At 42.1% G+C, this 19172-nt stretch overlaps 1 protein-coding gene across 1 annotated transcript in view; it reads left to right on the top strand.

Moving 5' to 3' along the window:
* Positions 1–19172, top strand: part of tenm1 (teneurin transmembrane protein 1) — a 246359-nt gene that overhangs the window by 204328 nt on the left and 22859 nt on the right. The window contains exons 23-25 of the mRNA XM_033632857.2: positions 10323–10477; positions 14465–14548; positions 15069–15263. Of these exons, the coding sequence (XP_033488748.1) occupies positions 10323–10477; positions 14465–14548; positions 15069–15263 (434 nt within the window). The remainder of the gene's footprint in view (positions 1–10322; positions 10478–14464; positions 14549–15068; positions 15264–19172) is intronic.

Here is a 19172-nt window from a genome sequence, read left to right as displayed (position 1 = left end):
CATGGAGTGGAGAGAATGTTGTGAAGTCATGTTGAACAGCCTCAATAGCAGCGTCTGGCTTGTCTTTAGTATTAGCCATTGTTGTTATTTCTCCTCTTTCGTTTTGGCGCACCCCTTGGCGATGCTTGACAATGGCCCATGACACTGATTGGCTGTTCTAGTTCCCCCACTGCCAAAAAAACACTGTTTCATGTCGAGATGTCAGACGAATCAATAAACTCAAATTCAGTGGACTACCAGAGTACCTACTCTTGAAATAGGTGCTAAAAAAGTCCCTTAAAGCGACGTCCTAAGAACAACAGTTATACCTAGTTCTTGCAGTGCAGACACAATGAAAAGGGGCTTTTCTAGGACTGTGTTCTTAGAACTATGAAAAAGTTCATCTGGTCCGAAAACACCTAATGTTGTTGCTCTGTGCAATGTAGAGTCTAGGCTTTTGGTTTGAAAGTTCTTTAAGTCTGAGTGTGAGTTTTACTGCAAGGTCATACTACTTCCGTGTAGTCATTATTTGTAGTGCCACAAGAGGTTGCTTGTCAGGAAATATAGACATGGGTCAGTTAAGCATTAGTACAAATATTGCTTTTCCAGTGAAAACAGTCTTCAATATGATAAGACAGCTGCGTCCAAACAGAATGAGGACTCGGCTGTCAAACACCAGAAAGGCTTTTAACAACACTCAAAAAGTGTATGATTTTATTGCCTGAAATTGATCAAACTACTTTCTCTGGCTTCTCTCTTGACCTACACACATGTTGGACTAATGTTTTCAATATGTGTGTGTTACAACCCAAAAATACCATCTTAACTCAGGCCTGATGGTGACATTTTAAGGTTGTATCAGTAGTTACTTTGAAAGTACTTTGGACAAAGCAATTTGGAGAAACTGCTTACAGTACTTCCTTTTTATGCATCTTTGCTGTTTCAAGTAATTCAGTCGTGCCCAGATGGTTTGCAGTACAAAAATTCTGTTTATAGACCTTTTCATTGCTATTCTGTTGCTATGGGAACACCTTTGGTGGTCCCTGTTTTGTTTGTTTTCAGCTTCTGTATTAACAAACATTCAACAGAAAATACAAAGGGAGCCATTTAAAATATTTATATTGTCAAATTAGAAAAGGTCTGTAAGGTGATATAAAGGCACTCCAATATTTCTGCCTCTTGCATACGGCTAAGATAAGATTAAATAGGTAGGAGAAGCATAATTCATTCCTAAAAGGGCAGACAAATGAATAGGTTGACATTGACCAGAAATGAAAAGTCATCTTGAGCCAAAAACAACATTTTGTAATAGATTAAAACATGAGTTGAGGGCCTGATGGCAGTGCTAGATGGATCATTGCACTGAGCCCAATGTCATGCAATGTCATGTGGCTAGAACTTCATTGTCCACCAGATAAATGGATAAGACGTGTCTGGGGCTACTTTGAAAAACAGGGATCCATTTCAGAGAGTAGCTAGTCTGCGTCCTAATCACCTTGGGTCAGGGGAGGACTCATAGATATTCTGTGAGGAAATAGTCAGCCCACTGCCAAGATTTGCTAAGGACCAAAGAAAATATAGTCAATGGGCTTAGTAGAGGCAAATTTATGCTGACTTAAAACGAGGCTTTACCTGTAAAATGCCTGCTATTCAAGTAATGTATTAGGTAGAACACTATACAGACTGACAGCTACCTTGTTTGTAGTCGGAGTGTGTAGGGTGGCTTCAGAGAGATTACTGAAGCTCACTGTGTGTGTAATGAAGCCCTGAGTCAATAAGAGATGCGGGCTCAAGGCCAAAGGCTGAGCCTGTGCATCAAAGGTGCAACGTTTGTGCAAGTCAGTGTGCTTGTGCATGCTTGTTTTTGATTGGCAGCCTCTGGGTCCCTGGACCTAATCTGCTTCTCCCAGTGAAGGGACATAGAGTTAGTTATGGGTGCCTATGCCTTGCTAAAGGTATGTCAGGTTGGCAACGTCAGCGTGATCATGGGAAATGTGACACGCGTGTCACTTTAACTGGTCGAGATGGCCACTGCTGGCAGCTGGCCTGTCAACCTCCACCGGGACCCTGGCAAGCTGACAGGAGGAGTGGAGCTTTGCCACTGTGGAGGAATAAATTGCATTTACTCGAGGTGAATGCCCAACACAGACACGCACATTCAGATGGAAGCATTTGTCTCGGTTTGGGGGGAGAAGGGGGCTCTGATGAGGGAAGAGATAGTGAACTGGTGCACATGCAGGTTGTTTCTACCTTGATCCTTAAAACACATTGACAGGAAGATGAATAGAGTGATGGTGGCAGGCACAGTTCAGCTTGGCAGTCCAATTGAACCTGTCTGTGTGAAAGTGGGGAGAGAAGGGGGGGGGGGGGTCTGCTGCTGTTATGGGGATGCGAAAACAGAGCCAGTAAATGTTTGCACCTGGGTACCATTATCACCTGCAGCGCTCCACGAGACCAGTGGCCAGACCTCCCTCCAAAGAAGCACTCACACGGTTGGAAAATGTGGAAGAAAAATCTGAAATGGCTGCAAAGCCAACTATCTGTGATAAAGACTGCACTAGAGTTGCCTCTGGCTCAGTTATTGCGATGTCTTTGTACTGTATGTGTGAAACTTTGTTTGGGTGGAAGCTGCACATAGAGATTTGCTATCTATAGTAGTTTAGTGCCACTTTTTCAGTCATGAAAACATTTGTTTCCTCCCATCTGATCCCATTTCCTTTTTCTACCATTGCAGAGCTTCACTGGCTTGTTGTTGTGATGGCGTGTTTGGTAAAAGAGCTTCTATTGATAGACCTCCTTGTGTTTGTTTGATGTTCTAAACAGTGCGACATAATCTGTAGACGCTCCGCACTGATCCAAACCCCTTAGCCTTTCATGGAGCTTTCTAGTCCAAAGCATTTCAATTGCTTTTATAATTGAGTTTGTCTGCTGCCTCTGTGATTACTTTGGATCTCTCTTTTGCTATCAAACAAGGCAATTACTGCCAAGTCGCATATTTTCAGCAACCAAAAAAAAAAAAAAAAAAGTTTATTCGCACAAAAATTAGCATGTAACTGTTGCAAAATCTTCTTTCAGTTCTCTGCATGCTCGCAATGTCTCGCCTTGCCATACATGTGTATTCGAGAACTAACAGCTAAAAAAAAAAAGGCAGCTATCAATAATTAATTAATGCGGGTTAATATGTTAACAAACTTATAGTGGTTGATAATTAGATGAGCCACAGTGTCTGATTCAGACTTAATTACTAAGCCACTGTCTGTTCTGTGGGGCTTTAATGAATAATTAATTACAAGAAGCATGAATTATTACTGCTTACCAAAGATCTACCAGAAATACACGCCCGTCCTCATTTATGGTGCTATCTTGTATTGATTGATGATAAGTGTTTGATCGGGGAAAATAAGAGCAATCGGAAACGGCGCTTGTATTACAGTGCTGCAGTTCATAGATGTGCATGTCACAGATCACAGATCAGTGTTTGATGCAGCGCGTACAGAATCACAGTGTGCCATTGATGGCAGCATAATCGATGAATACTCGTGACTGTCATTTTTTTTTAATGCAGGTGTGAAATCATACACTCAGAGAGACACACACACACTTGTGTTGACACACACAAAAATGCACACCCCTGCAGTCAAACACGTGCACACACAAAATCAGTATGGTGCACCGAGGCATTTCACAGTGCTGAGATTGAGTGAACAGGTTTATTTTCCCCCCTTTAGTGCACATGGGCAACCTCAGTGTCTTCAAGAAAGTTGTGTGTGGGAGTGTGAATTTTTCATCTGCAGACACTCTGATTTATCCGCTCTATATTTGCATATGCGCACAATATGATTAACTGCCATGCCTTATCTTTTCGCCTAGCTACTTCACCGCATGCATGCATGCACACACACCCACACGCGCCTCACCGGGAGCTTGCACACATCGACATGCGCTCACGTTCACATACATTCACACGTTTGCATACAAGCAGCATTGTGCGTTCTCAAGGAGCAATGATAAAAGGGAACAGTAAGCCACACAGCCAGCTAAAGACTCTTTGAAACAGTGTGTTCTTCAGTTTCACTTACAGTCGGACCGAAGCAGTTAGTGAACCCTCCAGGCTTTCCCCGGCTAATTTGGTTGACTTTATTTATGGCCAGAGTCCCTTACTGGGGCCAGTTGTGCAGGTGAAACTGTCCATCTGTCTACATTCAGTTGTCAGTCACACACAGTTACTTTGTACAGAGGTGCCATGGGCTATAATCAGCTACGGCTAGCATCATTTAGATGCTGTAATAATATGTCAGTCCATATCATTAACACCCACTGAGCCTGGGGATATATGAGGGCAGATTGAATGACTTACTCCTCAGGCTGCTGGCAATCTGTGTGTGTGTGTGTGTGTGCGTGTGCTTGTGTCACAACACCTCCCTCCTATGTGCACGTTGTGGCTGTATGAAAGTTTCCAGGTATAAATGCAACTTCCATACATGCGCGCATTATGCTTTCTCTTCCATAAACAGATCCTTTAAAAAGGTTTTCTTTTGCAGAATATGTGCTTATTTTGCACTTAGGTGGTTGTTCCGCCAGCTGACAGACACTGATGTGTTTGTTTTCTATACAATTTTACAATTCCTCTTGCTTTGATCCATAGAGGCAGCTCTTTTGGCAGCCTTGCTGTCAACATTTGAAGGGTGAAAGTACTGTAGAAGGGAAACTTGAACAACACCAGAAGGCTGACTTCCTGTACTCTTGAGGGCTCAGGCGTTAGCAGTCAGTATGCAGCACACACACATACTTACTCACACACACATACACACACACACACACACACACACACACACACACACACACACCACATCCTGATGTTACTGTATGCCAACAGGGCTGCCTACTCTTCCAGCAAAATAAGACACATAATCTACAACTTTTGTTATAATGAGTCTTTCCCACCTCATCTCATTTCTCACCTTACAAAATTTCCTCACCTTTCCTTCACTCTCTGCTCGGAAAATCCCCTGGTGGCTCCTTCTCTTCAAATAGCTGTAATCAACGCTGATGCTCTCGAAGACCCCTCTCCAAGGCTTTAATCAGATTGGATTGTATTGCAGTGCCACAGGGGGCCGTTATAACTGATATTCTTTTGACAAGGACGGAGAACAAAGAGATTCTTTGATTGAGAGTGATTGGCCTGTAATGGTTAATTGAAGCAATTCCTCATCATGTCCCTTTGTCTCATCACCACCTCTCTCCTCTTTCACACCTCTTTTGGTGCTGTCTGTCTTTTTCTCTTTGGCTGCATTTCCTCCCTAAATCTGAGATGAATGTGAATAGCATCACTTTATCATCCTCTCCTTCACTCCTCTCCTCTCTCCTCCCTCTGTTTTCCCAAGGTCAATCCAACTCTGTCTAATTCACTTTTCTTTGATGATAAAATCCAGTCCCAACTTTAGCCAAATGTCCGTCTCCCTCTGGAGTTGAGATTTATCTCAATTATTTCTCCACCAGTGTGTCTGCCAGCTTCTAAATATGAGTATCAGAGTGCCAGGTCCACCCAGGGAGACACGGTAAATCTTTTGATGTCTTGTGAGTATCCATCGGCTATACGGAGAGGCTGTAAATTCCCTTAACACAGCATACAGCTTTACCCACAACAGCAGGAAATCCAGCCCCTGACAAGGAGAATGTGGACTAATCTGCCGCCTTTTCAATAAACATGCCGAAATACTCTTAAACAACACATAAAATGGCGTAAATCCTTTCGCCAATGCCAAGCAATAATAGCAATCGTTCTTCATTGTTGTGCTTGTGTGAGGATGAATAAGTCAGCCCGGTCCCGCATTTATTGTTGATGATAGATTGGCAGCTATTTAGAGGCTGCCTGTGCGAACATAAGACATGCAGATCCTGAGCATGCATACTGAGGATGTCAGAAAAGCACAAACAAAGGCAGGGAAGAAAGAATAGAGAGACTTTAGGATGGAAATCAATAGAAGCAAAGGAGAAGAGAGGAAAGAGTAATATCCAGGGACAGAGGGGGAGAGAACAGAAATCAGCATTGAGAGAGAGACCTAGCTGTCTCGTCATGTCCTTGTGCAGGATTTATGGGTTCTAAGATCAGGGACAGGTTTAGGGTGGTAGGAGGGGGAATGGGTGGAAAAGTGAAAGGAATGTAGGAGGGATCCGAGAGTGGCGTTAGAGCTGGGAAAATGTGCCGACTTTGAGACCTAAGTAGGCTGAGACTGCGCTGTGAGTTGAGACATCTCTCCTCCGTAATTCCAGGTGACAGGAGGAGAAATGGAAAGGCAGAGGCGAACAAAAGAAAGGAATAAAAAATGGGCCGAACAGAAGAAAACAGAGCCGAGACATCATTGAAGGGTTAAAGGGCACTGATTTGATTAGCACTTATAACATTCAGGGCAGGGCAGAAGGAGCGAAACAACAGAAACAAAGCACAGGACTTCAAGAAAAAAAACAAGGAGAGGGAAGAGGGAGCAAAAAGGGAGCAGAAGAAGATCAAGTTAGGGAGGATGGAGAGCGAGGGAGAGGTAGAAGAGGAGAGGAAAGGTGTTCGTGGGGGGGGGGGGTGGGCTGTGTGGGTGGTGTAATCTGTCTGTGTCAGAGGGATGATGAAGGGGCCAGGAGGGAGAGCTCTGCAGTTCACCTTCTGGCCTCTGGAGGAAACACACTGACCCTGGCCCTCCCCCCTCTCCACCTCCACTCCACCTGCACGATTTATGACTCACAGGGTCGGCCCAGGGTTGCTGGGTTTGAGGACATTTGCGAATCTAGTTGTGGTGGCGGTGCACTGTGTTTGCATGAGTGCGTGTGTACGCATATGTTGAATGCAATCACGTGTAAAGAAAGCTATTGTATGTCAAGGAGGATGAGACCTTAGGGCTGCCTTGGGAAAAGGGCAGTAGTGATTTCTATCCGGGGCTCAGAGAGTGAGCACAGGCACATCCCCACATAATCCAGTATGACAGAGTTTGAAAGGAAAAAGTCCGACAGAACCAGAATAAAAATCAAGGAGAAAATAGGACAAGATGACTGAATGAGGGAGGAGGAGTTGGAGCCGTACTGCATACTGATGGTGTCGCGCCATTGTCCATTTTTATTATGGTGTGCTGGCTCTTCTGCATGGTCAGATCGCTCTTTGAATTTTTTTCACAACTTTCATTTTCCACAGGGTTTGCTGCAGGGAAGGCAGCTTAATGGCCCCATTATATCTAGAGCTGAAAGAGGTCAGCTGATTGACAGAAATGTGGTCAATGGCAATTTTGATAATGAATTAATTGTTTAAAGGAATACTTCACCCACAAAATGATCATCTGTATATCAAGTAGTTATGTTGGGTTACCTTAAAATTTGTGGAGAAAACTTTCCACAAGAAACAAGAGGAGGACAACATATTGATTTATTGATTGATTGGGGACCACGTTTAACAATAGCAAAACAATATCAAAGCATCTGTTTACAAACTCTCTCAAAGGTCTTGCAGTTTAATCCAAATCTCATGTATCTAATCGTATGCTCAGTACCTCCCAAACATACACTTTCACTAAAACCTTACTATTTAAAACTGAACTGAAAGTGAAACTTATTCATGATCTCTCCAAAAACAGACTCAAACACTACAGTTGACCAGATTTATAAATGGTCATTTTGTGTTGGAGTATTCCTGTAAGTCACCTAAAAGGAAAATACCAAACATGCCATGGTTCAGCTTTCCTTGCTTTTCTCTATTGGTTCAGCAGGTTCAGCAAATAATGATAATAAAAGTAAAATATATATAAAAAAAAAAACAAAACAAATAAAAGTGATTTGAAGACATAACCTTGTGCTCTGGGAAATGAAAATGATGGGCATTTTCAACTATTTTCTGGCATTTTAAAGCTGCACCAATCAATATTTTTATACAAACAATAGCTTAAATCAGGGGTATTTGAATGGTTTTAAGGCCAAGGACTCCTTAGCTGAAAGAGAGATGGAGCAGGGTCCCCTTACTACATATATTGTATAAAACTGAGTTGCCCTTGAGATAATTCTCTGAATAAATTTAGGTCTTCTCTTGTTTGTGCTTGCCCTTTAGCGCCTAAGACAGAAGCAGCTATAACGTGGTTAGGTGTATTAGCTTTACCTTCTGCACTTCAGGTGGTGGTTTCTGAGGTGGACACTATGTCTCAGTCTGCAAGCTACAAAGCAATTCATCGTGGTTTACAAGAATAGCCAATACAAAGGTGAAAACAACACGCACATCCTCATACCCATATTAGGGATGGGTGCTGGACAAAAAGGCCGTACGTGTAGCAAGAAAAAATGTCCGCACACCAAGAAGCTCCAATAGAGTGAGTATTTATTTACTGCATGACTTTTCGAGCCAAAAACAGCTCTTCCTCAGATGCTTTTCAAACAGAAACCAAGGATACAAGGATAGCCATACATCTTCACTAATAATTTGTGTTGTGTTCATGTTAATGTGTATTTTCGCACACATTTTAATTTTGGGGTGAAAAACAATCTTAAAACAAGTGAAATTATCATACAGAACTTTGGTGACCCCCCCCCCGCAGTAACTCTGAGGATCCCATAGGGGTCGTGGGCCCCCTGTTAAAGACCCAGGTCTTCAATGATTACCTGTAACGTGAAAGGGGTCACTAGTATAAATGAACCAACAGAGAATAATCACCCGATTCTGCAGCTCCTCTCAGCTCTATGGAGTGTTTTATCATCTTTTGTTCATTTTATTGTTTTGGTCTTATAACCTGCAGCATTAATGTTTTGGCTCACCCTCGCAGCTCTCACCAACCTCGTTTCCACACACAGCAGGCAGCTCTTTTCAGTGAAAACACTCTGTTAAATCCACTGTATGCTCCCCGCACAGCACCAAATGGCAATTGACAAACAAAGTTTGCAGCTAACTGGTTAACATAGTGGGGCATTTAGCAGCTAAAGAGCCAGACATTTCCCTCAGGAGTTGTTAGACACCAAAACATAGCCAAGAGGAGATTGAATATTGGACTTGCATTAGGAGGCAAGAAATACGACTCCAAATGAATTGCTCTATGTCAGTAACATTAGCATGTTCCAATAGGCAGCTGTGTTCCACCAAATTTATAGGGTGCAAATGTTTTGTGTTTCAGCTTATTACTCTGCCCACAAAGTGAGCAAAGAATCAAAGAGTAAACAAATAAAGGATTAATAGTCAAAATAATTGGTAGATAAATCAGTAATGAAAGTAATGGTTGGTTGTAGCCCTATTTATTATCTTTTCACAATACTACTTCATCTCATGTGATTGTTTTTTATGGTTCCCTTTGTTGCATATTGTATTGCGCCATTTAGTTTTATGATTGATCGTGGGTATATATAAGTAGGCTTCGTCACTATTAAATCATGCATGAGGCATGCTCAGGATAAAGAGATATATACATAAACTTGACATGACTTAATGATAAACCATAAACACAATGTATTTTTAAATGGCCAAACAGTGAGGCACATGCATTGGAGATGGCAGGTAGGAATACTGAAATATGGCTTATTGTCGCAGATGCTAAGTGAAAGCAATCAAGGAGAATTGGCGGCATACGGTATGAGAGGTGAGGGTTGAGTTGTGGTATATTATTGCCAAGGAGTTGAGTCAAAGGGCTATTCTCTGTATGGAGATAAGACGGGGATGAAGGTCGCCCCTCATCCATAACAGATGATTCATAGTCTGCCCTGACCTTTAATACCTGGACTTGCCCATCTCCCTCTCTTTCTCCACTCACTGTCTACTGCAGAGCTCCGCTGCAAGGAGAGTTCAAGTATATGCTGCTCATAGCAAAGCACACTCGCAAAGCTTTCGTTCACATGTGCTTTGCAAAAAATACAGGCGAGCGTCTGCACAAATGTAGACATTCACACATGTTTTTGATTTGTGGATGCACATATATAATGCACATTCGCAAGCGCAAATATGGATGCACATATATAATGCACACTCGCAAATGTCAAAAGTTCACTGCGGCACCCTGCTCACATCTAATGTGACAAATAACTTCTTCCTCCAGTTGCATTGTTCTAATCCCTTTAGTGGGCTCTGGAATGGAAATATAATTACATTTCTGTGGTGCAGTGCCTTTGATAAGACAGCCGCTTGCTGAGCTGAATGTCTAACTGAGTTGGATGCCTCTCCGAAGCCCTCTCCTCTCTCCACTGTACTCCTCTCCCTTACTCACTCCTCTCCATCTCCTCTCTCATACTCTCTTTCACATTTTCTCCTTCTTCCTTTTTGTTCTATCAACCCCACGCACTCCCTCTCTGTCATCTCCAAAAGCTCATTCTGCCTCTCTCTCTCACCCGCCCAGGTATTGCAGTGGATAAAAGAGGTGTTGTCTACTTCGTTGATGGCACCACCATTCAGAAGATTAATGAGAGGGGTTTGCTCTCCACTGTGATTGGCTCAAATGGACTGATGTCGACGCAGCCGCTAAGCTGTGATGCACGCATGGACATCAGCCAGGTAAGCTAATAATGCAGTCTGGTTTAAGTGAGTGGGAGAGAGCTAGAGCCACATTTTTTGCTCTAAAGTAGGCTCCTTCCTCACCATTTCAGTGTTGTTTAGATAATCTGTGGAAATATAAGACTCCTGCATGTGTTTTGTGCTGAGTAATGAGGGTAATTAACCCAAAAAGGCGACGGATCAAGAATAATTACTTGTTTGTTGTGCTCTTATAGTCAGTCTCTGTTTTGTCAATCTAAATTGCCTGGCCTCTCCTGTAGAAACTCTTTATGTCCTTTTGAAGGTGTATGTGTGTGCGTCTCTGTGAGAGAGAAAGAGAAAGAGAGAGAGAGAGAGAGAGAGAGAGAGAGTGGCAAAGACCAAAGACAGCTACTGTACAGATTTGATCAGCCAGCCCTCAGATCACTCTGCTGACTTATATCAGGCCTATTAGAGCAGAAGATGAATTATAGATGAACTGCTGGCTCTATAGAGGGATCTCTGCCCACACATAGGGAGGCAAGCGCCTGTGTATGGCCGTGTATGTGTGTGTGAATATGTGTGTTCAGCCAGGGTGAATTCCCAGAGGTGCTCTTATATGTCTTTAAAGGGGCCCATGTTACCTCACAATCCTTCTGTTTGTTAGTTATCAGCCCCTGCAGCGTGTCCACTCACATTCACCCTCCATCTGTGTTTGTTCTTATAAACTGCTGTGACCCCAGTGTGAGGTCGGTATTGATGTAAACTTCTAGAGCTACATTTAAACAAAGACCACTGCTGTAATTTATGCAAAATGAACAGCGTGAATAGCGAAGTGCTGGCTTTAGTGTTTAGTTAAAAGTCAAACTGAAATTTGAAATCTCACTTTTTGTACAAGGAAATATAATCTGTAATGATGCTGAAGCTATTGTGCATATTTTTTTAAGTTTTAAAACATTTTTGGACATATTTATGGAAACAGCTTCTAAGCCTGAACTTCTGTGGTGTGCTACTGACTGGAGCATGTGCCTATGAACTAGGAATGCTCCTAAGGACTAATTTCCCTGATGTTTAAACAGGAGTTTAAACGTAGACTATTTAACTAGTCTAAAAGTAAGAAAACATTCAGAAAACAGCCAAAATTGAAACTTAATTTATAAGGTTATGCACCGTCTGTATAATATTGCGTATACTATAAGAGCCATTTGAAATTGTTGGCACCGCTTAATTGTCTAGTTAATTAATCACACACATCCCCACTATGAACATTTTTAATTGAATTTTTCTCCCTAACATGACCAATATAACAAATAGGTGTGTATGTTGCCCCCAACCCAAGCAAAAATATTAAATAAACAGCAATAAAAATGACAGCACTTGCAGCAGTACATTGTTTCAATGCAGCTTAAAATCATTCAAAATTATGAGTTCCCAGAAACTCCATATAGGGGCTCCACAAGCGAACAAAGTTGTCCTTCCTTTTTACAATACAAGTTGGTCTCTCCAAAGCGAGACAGGCTGCCACTCCCTTTATCCACATTCCAATAGAAGGTATATCCATGTTCCTCCATAATAGTGCAATTATCCTTCTGGCTTGTAAAAGTCCAAAGTCAGTGAGCAGTGACTGCTGCAGAGTTACAGCAAAGTCTTCAGGGTATATTCCCAATAGACAGAGTTTGGCTTGTGAAGGAATTTCTTTCCAATTATAAAGCTTATGTATTCAACCACACTCTTTCAGAATTGCTGTAGCTTTGTGCACTCTCGTAAACAATGAATTAATGTACCTTTTTTTCTCTCTACACTCCACACATATATCTGGTATATTGGGGAACATCTGATTTAACCCGTTAGGTGAAAAATAAGTTTGCTTAACCGTTGAAATAATCTAAATTTTGTATTGATGGACCAGGTCTTGCCCTTAAAACAAGCAACTTTAATAAATATTCTCTTTTATTTCAATTCTCCATGCCCCTAGCCTTTTGAAAGATGAATCTTTTGAATATGTTAAGAATAACTCATAAAACAAAGAGAGCTGACCTTTGCCATCCATGTGGAGGAGAGTTAGTTCCTCAGTTTGAGGGGGTTTCATATCAGGGATCCCAGTCCAAAACCAAGAACACTTAGTGTAAACAATGTGTAATGTACCCGACTATGTGACGCCATCTGTGTCCACTTGAAAAGGTCTTCTTGAGAACAATTCAGATATACTCTGGTAACACCAACAATACCAAAATACAGAGGTGGACTGCCATTTAACAAAACTGCAAGGAGTTTGTAAGGAAACAGTCTCAATTGAATATTGATGGCTCTATATCAGATCGCAGCACAGCCAGCCGCAGACAGACACAGATTCAGATTCACTTTCAGCTTCCCTGCCACCTCCAACCTGCAGTCAGAGCTCTGGCAGGAGGCGAAGAGCTCTACGCCTGAGAGCAGCAGCTCCTCGTCCAGCCGGGAGCAGAGCTTCGCCTCGGTGCTCTGCTGGTCCCCACAGATGATGGTCCCTGGGGCAGCAGTGTCTGTCGGCAGCGCCCTTTTCTGCATTGTAGCACAACAAAAATGTCACGAAGATGATGATGCAAGTGTTCTTTGGGAACCGAATAACATTACTACTGTGAAAGCTGAGACGTGGGGGATTGGAGAGGGGGGGCAATCGTACTCGGGCACAGTATGAATCAGTCATGCCTAATATGATAATGCCCTTTGACAACAGAGGTACAGACAACAGTTGCTTATATGTGGATGAGATAAAACGTTCATTAGTTAAAGAAATGTTTCTGGAACATCATCTTTCTCACACAGATAAATATATGAAAACAGGTAGGTCTGAATTATTTTCTACATCTTTGTTAAACCACATCTTAAATCCACCATCTGCTCTTCCGGGAAAAGAACAACTGTTGCCTCATATAGGGGAAAACTGTGATAATTCAGGTGTGTCCCAAGAACGCTGATACAAGACATTTCCCCCTCCTTTTTTATGTACATCACCCAGTGATCGTATCTTGACACAGAGTAACTAAAGTATAGAGTCCTGGAGTAATGTAGATCCAAATCACAGATCATACCATTCAACGGCTAACGTCAGCCTGCATGCTGGTTAACTACATGTGTGGCTGTTGAAATGTAAGTGGTATTCTGAACTATTTTTGGGGCCTGCCCACACAAGATACTACACCAGGACTAAAAATCCATGCCTCCTGGAGAACACCAATTAAAGTGGTGCAATCACCAAATCAAAGGGGATACAAGGGATGTAATAAATATATATTTCAGGGAATTATTGTTTTAGTTTCAATTTGACTTTAATAAAGCCGGCGCCGCTCTGTGTACAGCTCAACTTAACTTACAAAAGTGATGGCCTGTCATCACTGCAAAGTTCAATATCATGAGCAGGGGAGATTTGATGCGTGTCCTCTTTGGCTAAGGACAGAGTTGAGTCTTGCTTGATGAATCTCTCTACCTCTTAAAATGGGATTTCAGAGTGAACCCTCTTCTCTCTCATTTGACAGTGCCTATAATTGGACATGTCAGTGGCAATTTAACATGATCCATTTATTTACCAATCCATCCTCAGAGTCATCAATCACCTCACTGATCCCTCAGACGCACCGCCTCGCCTCCACAGCTCACAGTTTGAGCGCTTGTGTGTGCAAGATAGACGGTTATATGAGTGGCTGTGCGCTAGTGTAGGTTTGTCTGTCTTTGACCCCCACAGCGTTAGCGGGCAGGGTGTGCTATTTGAGCTCGCTGCGATCATGGTTATTGGCTGACATTTGCGACAGTGCCGAGGCGAGTCTTGAATAAACACAGGGAAGGCTCCCTGCCCGCCGTTGACCTTTGCATGAACAGGGAGGGTCAGGAGGCCTAATGCTGTGTTATTGAGGAGATATTTTTGTATTACCTGTAACTGACTCTCATGAGTGATAGTCACCACGGCTTTCTTGTTGTCTTGTTTTAATTTTCGATAGAAATACAGTCTCTGTATGCATTGTCTGTGTTTTCATATGTGTGTGTGTCATTCCACAGGTGCGTCTGGAGTGGCCAACAGACCTGGCCATTAACCCACTGGACAACTCCCTCTACATCCTGGACAACAACATTGTCCTACAGGTAGAGAAACAGCACTAAACACACAGAAAACGCATTTGCTAGTGAATAAATTCCAACCCTGTTTCCTACTCAGGCTTCTTGGAGAGACATTAGCACTATATGTAGCTGAGGAAGAAAGAGTAATGAAATATTTTTCACAATTTGCAGTGCTTAAAGTGTGTTTAGAGTAAGCAAGGCTCCAAACATAAAAGAAAAGAAAAGAGCACCTTGATAAAAAAGAAAAACACACTGTCAAGAGTTTCTGCAAAACTTGTCTTAAGGAAAATGCCACTTGAGTTTTGTTTATTACCCAAAACTCCAGGATTAATGAATTGCCTGTCTGAATGTTTATCTTGTGAACATTTAATGAGTCCTTAGATGAAGTAGGCTCAGGTGTGGTAATGTTGAATTCACTGGATCTACAATGGTATAATGTAAGTTTCTGATTCTATTGACCAAAATTAAGCAGTTGTAATGATTTACGTTCGGTCTTATTTTTACATAGCTTATACATGTTTCTTTTTGTCTTTATTTATGTCAGGTATCAGAAAATCTTCAGGTGCGTATTGTGGCTGGCCGCCCCATCCACTGCCAGGTCCCAGGTATTGACCACCACCTGGTGAGATGGGCAGCAGTGCGCGCCACCCTGGAGGCTGCCAAAGCCATCGCTCTGTCCCACCTGGGCACACTGTTCATCGCTGAGACTGATGAGAGGCGCATCAACCGCATCCAACAGGTCACCCTGACACTAAAAATACCATGCTTAGTTACTTTCAGGGTATTTTTAGCTAGAGATGCTCTGATTGGTTTTTGTAGGGCAGGTGCCAATTAAGGATTTAATGTAATTGAAATCAACTGGTCTGATAGTAGCTCTCAGGTTCCCATTTTTAGACATTTCTACAGAGCTCTCACATTTGGGATCCCCTAAGCCACTACTTTTCTTATGTTGGTTATGTTTTTAATTTAGTAATAATCAAGTAGCAAAATATTTACTTATCCAAACTTTGAATATTTTGCTCTATACTACTTGTTACTTAAGTCAAGTGCAGTTGGCAACTTTGCCAATCGCATTGCCAGAACAGATGTTGGCATAATGTTTCTGCAAACCACGGATATGTGCCATTTGTGCATTATCATGTAGCAGATATGTTGAAACATAACGTCGCATTATGTTTAAACAGCTCTGGACCAGGGTCCGAAATTAACACCAGCCAAGCGCCTGAAGCGGGTAGATTTTCTGTTTAGTGTGTAAATCTTAGAAGGCTATCCGCCACACTGACAGGTGAATGTTTGTACCAAAATAGTCATGTAATTAAAAACAATGCAGAGAATCTCTTCTGCATTGTGGTGTCATTTAGGGCACGCTGCACTGTTGCTCCAAGCGCATATAAACTGTGACCTTAAACTGACCGTCTTGGACACGCCTAGTTTTGCACCACTATTTAACGTACAGGACATCAGCTATCACTTGCTGCTGGTCTGCTGCTAGCAGGCGTTGCGCCCATATGTTTGAAGGTAATAAAATGATAACACGGAGGACACATTATCTTTATTACCTTCCACTTCGTCGGCGAGTGCATTAGCTTCACTTCTTCTGTTCTTACCTTTCAAAATAAAAGCCCTAGACATGTACACAGCATCACTGCTTACCAGAGGGAATGTATTCAGATACTGAGGCTGTGGTGTTGAGTTACTCAATATATCAAAATAACTTTGCTCTAAATTTTGCTCTGGCCTCTTCTTTCAATTTGTACTAAATGTACTAAAAGAAATATATATGTGACAAAAGGAGGCGATTTTTTTTTTTTTTTTTTTTTTTTTTTGACCATTTCAAATCATTCTTGGCCGAAGGATTTTTTCATCTACCAGTCCCCTTGCCCAGTGAGTCAAAAATGTAATTTTTGACACTGTCTGTGGTTATGTTCAGGCACAAAAACCACTTGGTTATGGTTAGGAAAAATCACGTTTGGGCTTAAAATTTCCAGTTTTGGTGGTTTAGTCATGGCTGGAGATGCAACAGTGCCAACAAAAAAAATCGTTTCTGTTGTTTGTGGTTTTGAACAGTGGTCTGCAGCTTGGCAGACTCTCGCCTAGGTGTTATGTCATCCAACATCCCCTCCACCTTCTGATGATGAAGTCAATTCATAACTTTTTTTCAATATTTTCCTCTGGTGACTAGGCTGATTTTTGCTGTGGCCATTGATTCACTACACCTCATTATATTTCACTACACCGTCCAAAATCTGCAGCTGTGTCCCTCTTATTAACTTTTGGACAGGTGTCCAGCCCCTGCATGCCTCTGAATAATCGCAGAGCAAGGGCCCCTGCAAGAACGTCCTTTACATCTCTAGCAAAACTGACAAACAGGAAAAGACAGTTGCAGCTGACACCAGCCGTCCCTCATGTCACTAATTTCCCCTTTCACATGCATCATTGTGGTCAAAGTGTTTGCTGTTGTCACAGATGCTGTACAGCAAGAAAGTGTTCAGAGTCTGCCTCTTACACGTCGACATAAAAAACCCTGATGCATCCAAAATATAATCTCAAAAGCCTGTACTCACTTGAAGAAGAAATACTTTTTTGTCCATTAGCTCCATTAGCTAGCAGCATGCTATCACGGGCCCACAGCATTTGGGCACCAGTACCACAAAGATATTGCCTGCTGGACTCAATCAATAGTCCCTTTGTGGTCAGCAGCACCACGCTGAGTCCATGTGGAGGCAGACAAGAACATAAAATGCCTCAGATGCCCTTTTGATGGCGACTGGGCAGCCATGTTGGATAGGGCAATGAAGTCTTTTGATGTCTTTTTATCTGTATTTATCCCTCTTATTTTATGTTTGGTATTTCTGGGCCCAAATTAATTATGCATCTCAGGAACATTAACACAGAAAGTGAAACTGGAATGACAAAAATCCGAGGACAGGAGGAGTTATTTGTGAAGTTTCCAACACAGTCTCAGCAGCAAGTAGAGGCTCTCCAATCTGAGTAAATGAAACTGTTTTATGACAATGAACCTTGAAATAAAATTAATGACGATTTTCTCAGTGGATCTAATGTGCAATCAACACATTCAAGAAGCTGACAGGCGGATGCAGATACAGGGTGATGCAGGAAAAACTAAATTAAATAAAGAAAATCGCGTCACTTGTAAGACAAACTAGCTGCGCACAGGTACAGACTGACAATGTATTTTAAACTGATAAAAAATGACACACAAATTAACCGCTACATTTCATCTCAAATGACTGACACCAGCTGCATCTTGTACTGTTCAGCCAGCAAGTCTCGCCCTTTTTTTTTCCCAGTATAATAAGCTCTATTAAATGTGAACGTGCCTTGGCCACGAGTATTTAGGCAATGCTTTGGCACTGCTGTTGGTCTGCTCTCATGGTCCAGGCATGTCACTCTTTCACACGCACCCAAAACATTTGGCCATAACATCAAGGACCACACATGCATAACCAGTATGTGTTGAATTTTATTTTTAATCTAGTATGGAGGCAGGGAGGTTACTGAATATGCATGATATTGGAGCTTTGAGGTGTATTAAAATCACAATCATTGCATCTCAAATTAGCTCTGGTGTAGCTCTGTTTGTTTTCAGTGAAGTGCATGGAGCGTTTTTATCACATACAAGTCACAAGACTTTTAAATTCACGTCAGTGTCTCTGAAGAGGTTGCTCATTATTTTAAATCAAAAGCTCCTCTTCCTGTATTTCATTACCTTTGGAATGTCCTCCTGCCGGGAGAGAACTGAACTCTGCAGGTCTCCTAAATCCTGGTGGACATTTAAGTATTTTCCTAGAAGAAGTTGATGAAATGCTTTAACTCCTTTACTGAGCCTAGAGGGAGTAAATGTGCAGAATTCTTTGGCCAGTTGGGATTGATTTTCTACTCTGACATATGTGATAAACGCAAACCAAGGTCATCAAATTTACAACATTTTGGCAAACACTCTTATTAGGTATTAGATGAGAATATTACCACCATATGAGGCTACTGCCGGCAGCTGTTAGCTTAGCACAAAAACAGAAGCGGGGCAAACAGCTAGCGTGGCTGCATCTATTGTTTTTCCAGCTCATTAGATAAAACCACGGCCACTTCTGCGAGACAAAGGAGGGCTGCCAGACGTCAAGGTCCGATGATAGCCGTTTTTCACATTTTGACTTCTCACAGTAGGAAAGGTACAGGTGTGAATAAGTAATGAGTAATTATAAGTAATTAGTAAGTAATAAGTAGTGATGGCTGAATTCTATTTAGCTGCTTTATTCCTCAGGTTCCTGGTAGCAGACATGCTTGCTCACCGTCACTATCACTAGAAAAGCTGAATAGAACAGAGCTATCGTTAGTGTTATTAGTAACACCTGTGCTTTTCCCACCATGTCATGCCGAAATGTCTGCATATTGGCTGATAGCCTACAGCAAGGGAGTGCCACTGGAAAAAAAACTGCTGCTAGCTAGCTAGCTAGCTAACCCACCACTGGATGTGACCCATGGTCCCTCCGGCCCATTCCCCGCCGCTTACAGAAAACAAATGCCAAAAAGTTTGCTTAACTAGCGTGGAGTTGGGTGGGCAGTCCAGCCAGGGAAGGTTCATCTGAACAAAATATGACAGCTACAGTAGCTTGGAAAATAGCAATAT

This window comes from Epinephelus lanceolatus, chromosome 7 (genome assembly GCF_041903045.1).
Source record: "Epinephelus lanceolatus isolate andai-2023 chromosome 7, ASM4190304v1, whole genome shotgun sequence".
Taxonomy (NCBI): domain Eukaryota; kingdom Metazoa; phylum Chordata; class Actinopteri; order Perciformes; family Serranidae; genus Epinephelus; species Epinephelus lanceolatus.
The sequence above is the reverse complement of the archived record's forward strand: the minus strand, read 5'-3'. Positions and strand labels throughout refer to the sequence as shown.